Genomic DNA, 13,090 nt, shown 5'->3' on the forward strand with positions numbered 1-13,090 from the left:
AGAATTCACATCAGTGGTCTGGAGAAAACTTATGTGATGTAGTTAAATCAAACTTTCAGCAAAGATTTTCAATAAGCCCTTTCATATCAATACAGAGCAATAGACCCTTTCATACTAGAACAAAGTGTCATGAGGAGAAATTATCTGGAATTTTTAAACAATGAAATTCTTACAGTGCTTAAAATTTTCTATTGGTGAAACAATTGAAATGTACTATCAACTTGATCAAGCACCAACACATTTCATGAAGTGAGACAATTCTTAGATGAAAGATTTACTGGTAAATGGATTAGATATAGTGGGCTGTAAATTGGCCACCTAGATGACTAGACCTTATTCACTTAGATTACTGTTTATAGGGGTGAATGAAATGTATGATATTCAAGAAAAATTTAAACACAAGTGATGAACAGATTGCTCGCATTCACAATGCTGCTGCCCTCATCAAAGATCATGATGATATCAATAGGTTGGCTACAGGAAGTATAAGGAAGTGGGGTACTTATGTATTAACGCCACCGCAGCTACAGCTTTATTTAAAAACAAAGTAGTCAATCGGATTTTGGTGGAAAATGGGCTGATATAGAGTTTAACATAGATTCAAAACAGTCTCTTTATTAATTTTAATAAATGGTTATTTATATTTATTTATTTTATAAATATAATTTAACCTACGCTCGCTAACCTTGACTAATTAACAGGAGTGTTTCAATTATTTAAATAATAAATAATTGCAATAATTACTGAATTTATTATTAAATAAATACTCAAAAAATTATGGTGTTAATTAGTCAAGGTTAGCGAGCGAAACGAGCGCAGGTTAAGTTTGGTTAAATTACATTTATAAAATAAATAAATATAAGTAACCATTTATTAAAATTAATAAAGAGACTGTTCATTTTCCACCCAAATCCGATTGACTACTTTGATTTTAAATAAAGCTGTAGCTGTGGTGGCATTAATAGGTAAGTACCAGAAATGGACTTGAAAAGCACATCAATATCAATGGAGAACTTTAGAATATTTATTGTAAATTAATACAGTATAAACTACAATGTATATTTTTTAAAAGTAAATTAACGTATTTTAATTATTTAAAGGTCTAAATTTATTGTACTAAAAACAGTTGTTTTTATATTTTTTTAATTTATAACATTTATATGTTAAGTTTTGTTTTTAAAATAAGCTGATTTTTTTCCTTTTTATAGATATTATAACAATTTTTTTCAGAATAAAATTTCTACAATCTTCGATAAAAAAAATTTACATATTTATTAGTAATTTAACAAATTTACTGTATTTTAAACCTAAAAAGGTGTGTTTTTGACACTGTTGGATGTTGACATGTTGGATGTCATGAAAAGTATAAGAGATACAGTTTTGGGACATGTTTTATTAAATTTTTCAGGTCAAAAACATAAGAAACCAACAAGTTCATCCCTTACATAATATATTACAGATTTCAGAATGACCTCATTACACAGAGGGATCTAAAATCCAGGCAAAATTTTTCACTAGCCGTAACTCGATAACAAAGTATTTTCAAACATATATTTTTATGAACTTTTTTCCTTACTTCAAGTTCTAAAATTAGTTCCCAAAAATATTTCCCTTTCCTTCTGAATCACCTGTGTATATATATACATATATATGTACAGAATTCATCATCTACAATTTGAAGTAACTGCAGTAGATACTGTAAGAAGCACCTACAGTTAACTTCTACAGTGAACTGAAAAATAAATCTCTAGGATTTTTGTATTTTAAGATTTTCAAGTAGAAGATCCCAAAAGATTTAATCGGCTATTACAAAACTTTGAATGTAATGTATTCATTTATAAATTACTATTTGATTTACAATCCAAGCAACGGCTTAACCCACAACTCTTATCGTGAAATTTGATGTAGTCACTCGCTTATAGTTTTTTATTAATCTAATTCATCAATATTAATGAACTGATGTACAGATAAAGAACGAAATACGGTTTTTGTGTTGGTAATTTTATTATGTACAATTTGATGATGAATGTTCATACAGTTTATACATTAATATTATGAGTATAAATATCTATTTTCAGTGCAGAAATAAAAACTTTTAAACTTGAATTTTATGGTAAAAATTTACTTGGAGTAGAAAGAAGCAACTGAATTTTATAACGAAAACTAGTAAGATGCAAGATCTATAATTCCTTAAGACATCACAGGCATGTTAATTGGTTAACAGACTCAATAAAATATCTTAAGTGAATGAAAGTTGCAAATAGCTTTTAAAATTGTGCAGCTGCTTAAGTGTATATTTCTTATAGAAAAATCATCACTTTTAAACTTTAGGTATGGAAGGAATTCTTGAATTAATATATACCACAGTTTGTTAAACATAATATTCTTGTTTTTGAACCATAACCACTAAAAGCTAAAATAAAACACTACAATATAATTATGAATCTTTTATTAACATTTAATGGAAAAAAAGTTGTCACACACTAAAAACATGGTCATACATCTGGGATTTGCTAAATCCAACATCCTGACAGTGAAATGAAGTGAATACAAAATGTTAGTAACAAAAATAAGTTTTTCTGATACAACTTCAAGAAAATATAATGGATGTGACAAGTCAGATTACCAAAGAAATAATTACCTAAGTTAAGGTCAGTTGAATATATTTATTAACAAGAAAAAAAAATTTCACCAATGCTAAAAAATGTAATCAGTATTTTTAATCCTCATTCAATAAACTAATATATTAAATAAAATCTATCGGAAAAAACTGAAGAAATCTTGTTTAAATATTTCATCTTAGCTTGATAGACCAAAATTATTTTGCTGATCCTACACTTCAAACAATTTAAATAATAATTAATTTTATAAGAAATACCACAATAACCAACAATAAAAATTATTACCACTATAAAAGCACAGAATAAATAGTAAAATTTTAATTAAACCCATACAGCAATCCTAATCATCTGTTTAAATGAAGATTACTTTAATTTCAAAAGTAACATTATTATAATCATAAATCAAATGGAAGAATAGGTTAGGTCTTTTTAAGCTCATTGACTAAACCCTACAAACACTATGCTTCCATATGCATTGCTTGATTCTAAGCTTAACTTCCAACTTTCAAGTTTGATAACATAATTACTTAAAATACTAAAAATTACATTTAAAATCTCTGCTTCCACAGAAAATATGAAACTTAATCTGAAATAAACACAGTTGATTTAAAAACTGAATAGTGAGGATAGAAAATTTATAAAAAGTCATATAGCTTTATAAATTAAATAGACTGTGCACTACATTGAAGGAGATGATAGCTTTGTGAATTCAATGTGTTCTGAAATGAAATTTTGAAATGAGATTAACTAATAACCAAAAGTTGAAATTAGTTATTTGAGATTCTGGCAATAATAATTAGTTTTCTTGATTCGGTCAGAATGTCAGTAAATGACTTTTTTAGTTTAATTTGGATGAAGTGATTGAAATTAGTTCATTTCAAAGGATAAATAAAACACACAAATATTTACAATAGCACACTGTGCTTTGACTTAGCATGTATAAAGAGGCTAATCCAATGACATTTTACATCGGTGTTAATAAGCACTGTAATGTAAACTATCCAGGAGATTTATGAAACATCACTAAGACATGATACAAACATTGATCACAACAGGTTTTATCAATAAGATTTTTCATTGTTTTATTTAATTATTGTATAATAGGTCCCGAATAATAAAATTTATAAAGTGAAGAAGCACAAAACTTTAAACATTGAAAACTAAACAAAGGATGACACTTTTTACATACAAGTAAAATAAAATAATTAATATCCAACACTTATTAATAAGAAATGATCTAAAAACAAAATGTATCCAATAAACTGCATAAGTTAAGAAATGCAATGAAATAATTTAAAACCGTGTCATGAGCAACAGGTATAGTGGCGAAGTCTGCAATAGCAAATTATACAGTAGCTAAAAACCAACAAAATGGTTTAATTAGCTATCGATAAGTATCAGGTGTGCTTGTATCGGTAGTACTGCTTATTACTTTAAACATGTTAAACAAAAATAGTTTAGTGTGCTATACGTATGTTACACGCCGTCAAATCACCAAACGCAACAGTAACCACCCGCAAAAATAAACCTAACCTAAGTTCCCTTAGTCTAGTCAGTTCTAAATATTCACTGTCTCACACCACACAAAAAATAAAAATACTTCAGACATGATTCATTTATTTATTTTTACAAAAATGCATTTTGTAAATCTTACATGCATACAAATTTGCGTCTTTAACTTACGGTCTTTATTAACAGGTCTTCCACTAAAATTTGTTCTTCTCGAAACTAATAACGAAGGCCATCGGTCAAATGATGATACAGAGGGTGATCTAGAAATACTACGACTTTCAACCCCAACAGGACTATTTAAACTAGAATAACTTCTACTTTCTAACGGAGAAACTGGCTCATCTTCACTACAAGCAGCCATATTTACAATTTGTTTATGCACCTGCTGATGATCTTGTACCAACATAAGGGATGAAAATTATGGTAACGATTTTAATAAAATAACAGCCATTTAAGAAATTTACCACCTTCAGTTTTAATCTTTACATTTGTTTAGTTACACATACAATAAAAGTTACCTTGCCTATTTTAGTTTGTCAATAATTTCTTATTATAGAGTCCACTCGTTTAGACAGTGGTACCAGTTATACCACGAACAAGGACCGCAAATCAAGAAAGCAATAGACACCTCATTATTCGAGAATTCCTTCTACTCATTCATTTATAACAACAACCCTTATGGGGATTCATGTTTTAAATTTGTTTAAATAATTATAGTCACATAAGTATGCTCGCTTCTGTGAAATCTAATTCACAAAAATCTAATTCATTTTGGTATACCCCCTACATCCTACATCCCTAACAATTTGTTTTACATATTCCAAACATTGCCTGCCTACACAATTTTTTTCCTTCTACCTGTCCTTCCAATATTAAAGCGACTATTCCAGGATGCCTTAGTATGTGGCCTATAAGACTGTCTCTTCTTTTAACTATATTTTTCCAAATGCTTCATTCTTCATCTGTTTGCCGCAATACCTCTTCATTTGTCACTTTATCCACCCATTTGATTTTTAACATTCTCCTATAGCACCGCATTTCAAAAGCTTCTAATCTTTTCTTCTCAGATACTCCGATTGTCCAAGCTTCACTTCCATATAAAGCGACACTCCAAACATATACTTTCAAAAATTTTTTCCAGACATTTAAATTTATTTTTAATGTAAACAAATTATATTTCTTACTGAAGGCTCGTTTCGCTTGTGCTATTCGGCATTTTATATCGCTCCTGCTTCGTCCAACTTTAGTAATTCTACCTCCCAAACAACAAAATTCTTCTACCTCCGTAATCTTTTCTCCTCCTATTTTCACATTCAGTGGTCCATCTTTGTTATTTCTACGACATTTCATTACTTTTGTTTTCTTCTTGTTTATTTTCATGCAATAGTTCTTGGGTAGGACTTCATCTATGCCGTTCATTGTTTCTTCTAAATCCTTTTTACTCTCGGCTAGAATTACTATATCATCAGCAAATCGTAGCATCTTTATCTTTTCACCTTGTACTGTTACTCCGAATCTAAATTGTTCTTTAACATCATTAACTGCTAGATCCATGTAAAGATTAAAAAGTAACGGAGATAGGGAACACCCTTGTCGGACTCCCTTTCTTATTACGGCTTCTTTCTTATATTCTTCAATTGTTACTGTTGCTGTTTGGTTCCTGTACATGTTAGCAATTGTTCTTCTATCTCTGTATTTGAATACTAATTTTTTTAAAATGCTAAACATTTTATTCAAGTCTACGTTATCGAATGCTTAATAATAAACATAATTAATTAATACTCTGGTTTTATTCTTTTTTGTTACTTTGTAATTCTTACTGTTTTAAAATATATTATTATAAAATTATGTTCTGATTTTGTATATTATAAATTTTTAATTGTGTTTTTGAATTGCAAAATACTAAATTGTTATTCTTTGTAATTATAGTTATTATTACTGGATAATGTGATAGATATCAGTTATTATTACTAAAATTGTTTTGGAGCGTTTTATTAATATTATTTTTATGATTATGCACAGACAGATAACTTGCGTTTATTATTATATATATGTAAATCTGCTATTTATTTATAAGATGGTAAAGGCGATGGTCTGATTTTCTTGCCGCAAGTTCGTGTCTTGAACGAACTTTATGTATTTTTGCAAACTTTTTGTGAATAGTAACTTAAACTTTAATTATTATTTCCATTGTTGTGATTTTATAATTTATTATTAGTATTGTATTCCGATATTTATGTATTTAAATATTGTATTTTCAATTTATATGTGAATTGTTACTTATAACTGTTTTAAGGATATTGTAACTATTGTATATATTTTTATGTAATACTGTGCAACATATGAAGGCTTTGTAAAGCTGTTCTATTGCACAAAAAAAACAAAATAAATAAATTATTATTATTGTTATTGTAATTAGCTTAAATTAAGCACATTTAGCTAACTTTTATGGGTTTTGATTGTTTATTATCAAAGTCTGCTAAAAAAATGAGAGGATCTCGGTACTCTGGAACAGTTAAAGTGGTTTATTCTTGGTTAGCGGCTGACCGAAAACGCTGCGCCCAGATTCGAGCTGCGATAAATTTGCAACGCGAATTGCAGTTAAATAAGTCACGAGTTCATACTGATCTCATTGTAGAGCTGCCGTGGACACATAAGGATAGAAGTGGCTTTAACTATAATGCACAGATTAAGTACGCCGATCACGAACATATTGACGTCATGACAGATGTGTGTTCTTATTGTCATGCTCGGAAATGGAAAGGAGAACCAAAAGGGATGTGTTCGTCTACAACAGGAGTGTATCACAGATTCTATTTAATGAACCAGGGAAACGTTAGAGGTTTCCCTGAAAACCTGAAATGTTTTTCATTTCACGTTTTAATTGTTATTTATTTGTATTATTCTAACAACTACGTTAACAAACACAACAAGTGGGTCTACGGAGCGAAGCCCCCAGGGTAGACAGGAAGGGCTCGCTTTGCTCGACCTGACCTTCTAATTTTACAATTATTTTACAGTATTGAAATGATTCTTGGTTTGGTTTAAAATTATAATATAGTGTTTTTTGCCCAGGTTAATTTGCCCAATTATTCTGCCCAGGTTTCGATTTGTTTTGTTTTTAATCAGAAAAAGTTTTTTAACTCTTCTTTATATTCTGTTGATTTACTTAGGTTTTTCATAAGTAATCATTCAAAAATTTTGTTACAAAATTTTTTATTACTGAAAGTTTAATGAAGTTACTGTTTTACAAACTAAAAAATTGTGTTTTGCGACACCATTGTATTTTTTATAATCATTTTTCAAAAAAAATACTATAGATAGTTTTGAATTTATTTTATTCGACTTTTCAGATTTAAAAACCTGAAAAGTCGAATAAAATAAAATCCCTTAATTTAAGTGTGAGAATTTCAACATTACTTTATTTACTTTTCCTTTCCTGTTTATTTGTGTGTATGTGTATGTGTATGTGTATGTGTATGTGTATGTGTATGTGTAGTGTATCTCTCTCTCTCTCACTCTCTCTCACTCTCTCTCTCTCTCTCTCTCTCTCTCTCTCTCTCTCTCTCTCTCTCTCTCACTCTCTCTCTCTCTCTCTCTCTGTGGTGTGTGTGTGTGTAGTGTATGTCTCTCTCTCTCTTTGTCTCTCTCTCTCTCTCTCTCTCTCTCTCTCTCTCTCTCTCTCTCTCTCTCTCTCTCTCTCTGTGTGTGTGTGTGTGTGTGTGTGTGTGTGTGTGTGTGTGTGTGTATGTGTATGTGTAGTGTATGTCTCTCTCTCTCTGTGGTGTGTGTGTGTGTGTTTGTGTATGTGTAGTGTATGTCTCTCTCTCTCTTTGTCTCTCTCTCTCTCTCTCTCTCTCTCTCTCTCTCTCTCTCTCTCTCTCTCTCTCTCTCTGTGTGTGTGTGTGTGTGTGTGTGTGTGTGTGTGTGTGTGTGTGCGTGTGTGTGTGTATGTGTGTGTGTATGTGTTAATAATTATTGTACTAATCTTTTTTTCTAAGTTAGAAAGTATTTACGTTTTCGTTTTTGAAAATGAAATGAAATGGTTGTAGAAGTAAACGAAGGTTTCGCCTTTCAACTCCTAAGACACCACACTGTCACAATATTTTGTAACAGCTTGGTAAAGATTTCTAACATTGTGTGATGTACAAATACATTTGGTCATACATCTTTGTTTTAGACGGGTGTTCAGCAACATGCACGAGAAAGACAAAGAAAAAAACAGAGTCACTCGACAACCAGGCAGTTACGTCTATACTGAATTTTTAAATCTCTGATGATCCGTAATGTTGTCAACAGTAAAGTGTATGTGAGCATATGATGATCGTGGAGTGCAAGTTACTTTTGAGAATGGCTATGTTATTTTGTAAGAGCGACTTGCGTATTTTATCAGGTCACCTGCAACCATAAGATTATGGCACAGATGTACGTTGAAAAAGAAATATGATTATATTAAAAAAAAAGCAAATAGATAATTGTAAGAAGAATTTTGCAATATTTGTAAAAATCTAAACATTTACATTCTCCTCTTTGCCATTACCAATTTTGGTTTGCCACATTAAAATTTCATTATGAAAAAAGTGTTGTTCTGTATACACAAGTAGTGTAGATTTACCAATCCTGGCACAAATTCGAGGTCATTCGACGCTGCTGCTCGAGGTGCGGCATATGCAAACCCCAGTGCGAGGCAAGGTGTGGCAAGGCGAGCGCCCCTTACGTGGCTAGAATAATATATTAAGCGACCACCCCGTGCGAGGCTAGACTATTGTATTAAGCGTGCACCCAGTGCGAGCACAAGATTATTTGGAGTTAAACCCCGCCATATACTCGTGAGATGGTTGAAAATCCGTTTTCGGCAACAAAGAAGCTAGAACACTTTCCGGTTAAGAGGGAACAAACCACAACGGGCTCGATTTCGATTTTGATGGAAGACGATGTGATTGGGTAGTTTGCGTCGGGTCTGGTGGAGCAGACCACTTTTTCGGCGATGAAACGCCTCCAGGTGGCGTCTTCGGATGAGGGAAAGTCCATTCCCGGATTAAAGCGCTGACTTTTAAGCTTGAGGAAGTGGCTAAGAATCTGAATCAGAGTATTGAAAGAAGCACTAAGCGGATAATAAAGGTAATTAAAAAGGAGCTCTCTTTCTTAGTGAGAGAATTAAAAGAACTCTGCGAGGCGTCACCTCCGCTGGTGAAGATATCAATGGCCACACAGACACAGCCATATCGGGTTATGGAAATTAGTGAACAATTGAACAAGGGAGTTACTGAGATGAAGAACTTCTACTGTTGGTGGCTCGACGTTGGCCCGCAAACGTTATAGCCACGAAGGAGGCAATAAAGGTACCCCTATTAATGTCGGACGAGATGGTAAACCTTATAGATTTAGCAGACAGGACTAGTCAGATCATACTGGATAAACACTCGTCCCTAGTTTTCTCTTTGATCAAGGAGACCGTTAGTAACAAAGGTAGAAGAAACGCAGACAGGTAGTAAGAGAAAGAATGGAGGGATCCATTCTTTACGGGGAGGAATCGTCGAGAGTTGGAGGAGCGACATATAGCGTTTTACAATTCCGAAGAGGGCAAAGGGGCTATTTTGGGTGATTGCCTTAAGGCATTTAGGATTATACTTGGTGACTCAGAGGACCCGATATTCAGTCTCTTCGGGAATAAAACAGAAAACGCGGCAAGAAGAATATTAGCATGTCTGGGTAGAGGTAGGAGTAGACAAATAAGAATTACTCAGATAAGAAGGCACAGTTCGGCTTCCGGAAGAAAAGCGATTACGGTTAGTCAAAAAATAATGAAACTTAAGATACTGGAGGTTAGGGCATCAGCCAAATCCTACGCAGAATTGCTGAAGTTTATGAAAGAGCTCGTTTCTACTGATGATGCCACGAACGTCTTGTTATTGTGTCGTGGCAACAATGAGGAACTACAGATCAGGATAAAAACTTTTAAGGCGGCGGAGACGTTTAGAGCCATTCTCCAAACAAAAGCGGAAGTCTAGCAAGTAAACATTAGATCGAGTGATGACCGTAGAACGGTAGTCTACGTAAGGGATATTGACGCCCCTACGGATGCAGCCATTTTAGGGATAATGTGGCGGCGGTTCTGGGTCGGGAGGAGGAGTTCAGGGTGACGACTCTACGCCCGGCCTTGAGATCGACACAGAAAGCCACTTTGATCATGTTTAGTAGGGCAGCCAAGAAAGTCACTGCGGACAGGAGACCTATTGGATGGGTACAATGCCGTGTCACCATCAGGGAGGAGGAGGAACGGTGCTATAGTTGCTGGGAAAAGGACCATGTGTCAGCGGTATGTAAGTGAACGAGTAGATCCCGCCTATGCTTCAATTGCGGCAAAAACGGACACCTTAGGGAACTGCGAAGGGACTCGGGAACTGCGAGTACACGAGGGTGTGGGCAATATGTGGTTCGGAGGGCTACAAAATAGTTGACTGTGGGACTAGGAAATGAGGGTTAACACAACTTACAACGAACAGGAGTAGACAGTGGGTCGATGTAAGTAGGAAGGTGCCCTCCAGAACGGTGCGAGATTATACTGTTATCTGAACGGAATGAGAGATCAGTTACTGGATCTGCATGGTTGGTGGACAAGGCAAATGTAGCAGCCATCGGTTTCCCTATTGCGGGGATCCCTATGGTTAGAAGTGGGTCCGGTTACGGTTATGTTTGGGCAGATTTGGTGCATATGGTAATGGTGTCCTGCTACCACTCCCCAAATACCATAGTGGAGGACGTTTTATGGTTTTTGGATCAGCTGAAAGTTGTGGTACAGCAGTATAGAGGACGTATCATCCTGATTGCCGGCGAATTTAATGCAAATTCCCTGTAATTTGGGAGAGAAGTCAGAAGTGTTCGAGGATCCCACTTAGCGGATCGTGTAACTGCTTGAGGGATGCAATGAATAAATGGAGAAGGGAATAAATTCGAGCGAGGTCCAGCAAATCGGTATTGGACCTGGAATTCATGAACGGGCTTATATCAGGGGTGGCAGATACTGAATGAAGAAAGCCTATCAGATCGTCGGATCATTATGTTTGAATTCAGCAGCGGAATGAATAGAAAATGCCACAAGAGGAAGGTGGCTTGTTGCGTAAGATACTACTGGTTGGAGTTTATTAGGAGAGTTATAGATGAGTGTGACAGATCTGGGGTGGTAATGTCTCGTCCGGAGAAGAAACATTCGTACTAGAAGAAACATACTTACTGATGGTCGGCTAACCTGGCGATCCTCCGATGGTGTGCATGGGCGACACCCAGGCGGTATCAGAGATCAGTTGTTAGGGACATTAATTAGGACAAGATTGAGATCCGAAGGGAATTTGTAAAGTCAGAAATTGATACCAGGCAAAAATAAAAGAAGAGCGTGGTAGGAACTAGAGGCGGCAGTCGATATCAATACTTGGGGGAAGTGCGTTTCAGTCGCAGGTTACCGGTTCTCATTGAGGAGAATGTGAGGGAAAGTCTGGCGGCATTATCCTCGGTCTCACAAGCTCCGTTACGGGAGGAGGTAGAGGTGGAGGAAATAGAACCCTTTAAGATGGAAGAACTGATGGCGTCCCGTCGTAGAGATTACGCAAGAGTCCCGGACCGGATACGTAACGGTAGAAGTTGTAAAGATAAGGCTGGAGAAAGTCCTAGTACTAAATATCACGAACGCCAACTTAATAGAAGGTAGTATCCCTCCCTCCTGAAAGGAGGTGAGGCTGATTTTGCTACAAAAACCGAATGCTATTGATACACCAGAGCGTTATCGACCAGTATGCTTATCGAAGAATTTTTGCAACCTACTAGGAAGAATGTTGACGGGCCGCATCCTAGAGGACATCAGGGTCACAGGCGGTTTTCATGAGCATCTGTTCGGCCAAAGGAGAAAAGGTTATTTATATTTCTACGTAGAGCTTCATTCATCTTACATTTCCATCGAATCCTATCTATTGTAAGGAAACGCAGTTTTATGATAATTAAAAATATTTTTATTAAATAAAGTAATATTATTATGATCTTGTATATGCATATACACGTATTTCAACAAGACACACAAGATGGATGAAATGGTTGGTGAAAAGGTTTCCAGATACTTGACGGAGATTGAATATGATACTAGCTAATCTAGAAATCAGCTAACCGCGTTATCAACTGGGTAGTATAGAATATTTTCTCACGCCAACTTTATCTGAAAACTTCAGTGAAAAGAAATATAGCATATAAAATCTCATTTTTAATTTTAAGACAACCTTTATACAAGGTTTTTTTTTAGTTTGAATTTTATGTTGTATGTACAGTTGTAATCACAGGATATTCTTTATTATATTCCTATCTTTGCTTTATAGTTTTTTCACAGTTTTTTCCATTATGAAATCAATTAGTCCTAATGTCATAAATATGAAATCTACCGATCTAGATTCTTTCTAGTTTAAAATTGCTTCAGGCTTACAATTTTCCAATTTCCCAATATACGATATATATATTGAAAGTATCAAATGTTACGTACTAAAGTAAAGTTTGGCAAGTGGTGGCGTATGAACTGCGCGTACTCTTAGTTGTCTCAATCCAGTAGCAAAGACAGTTTCATTTAGCAGACAGGAATACAACAGTAAACCATCATCTACAATTGTAGGTAAGAACACTTGGCTCCATAATTTCGCCTTCGACAAAGTTTTTTTATGTCCCTAAATATATTACATTTCAATAACTAATCATAAATCTACTACAGTTACAGTAGTACTAAAATATCGTCAACAGCCAATCCTTGCAAGATTTTGGTCACGTAACACAGGCCCCGCCCCTCCATAATCATGTGACGTCATCGGCGCCATTTTGTGACGTTATAGTGGGGTAACCTAAGCTTTCTTTCATTTTCTGTTTAGCCTACACAACAAACGTATGGTGTTACTTTAGAGAATGAATGAGAATGATATGTATGAGTG

At 34.4% G+C, this 13,090-nt stretch overlaps 1 protein-coding gene across 2 annotated transcripts in view; it reads right to left on the minus strand.

Annotated features, from left to right (window-relative positions):
• The window catches only part of LOC142317284 (RUN and FYVE domain-containing protein 2-like), a 135,324-nt gene extending 130,817 nt beyond the window's left edge, over positions 1 to 4,507 (minus strand). The window contains exon 1 of one of the 2 annotated variants that reach the window (XM_075353701.1): positions 4,305 to 4,430. Coding sequence is in view for 1 of the 2 variants with exons in the window: in XM_075353702.1 (XP_075209817.1) it covers positions 4,305 to 4,494 (190 nt within the window). In the remaining variant the exon portion in view is untranslated. Of the gene's footprint in view, positions 1 to 4,304 lie in introns of both variants that reach the window. The other variant, XM_075353702.1, reaches the window with a different exon arrangement.
• Between the last annotated feature and the right edge of the window lie 8,583 nt (positions 4,508 to 13,090).

The sequence above is a fragment of the Lycorma delicatula genome, chromosome 1 (assembly GCF_047948215.1).
Source record: "Lycorma delicatula isolate Av1 chromosome 1, ASM4794821v1, whole genome shotgun sequence".
NCBI lineage: Eukaryota > Metazoa > Arthropoda > Insecta > Hemiptera > Fulgoridae > Lycorma > Lycorma delicatula.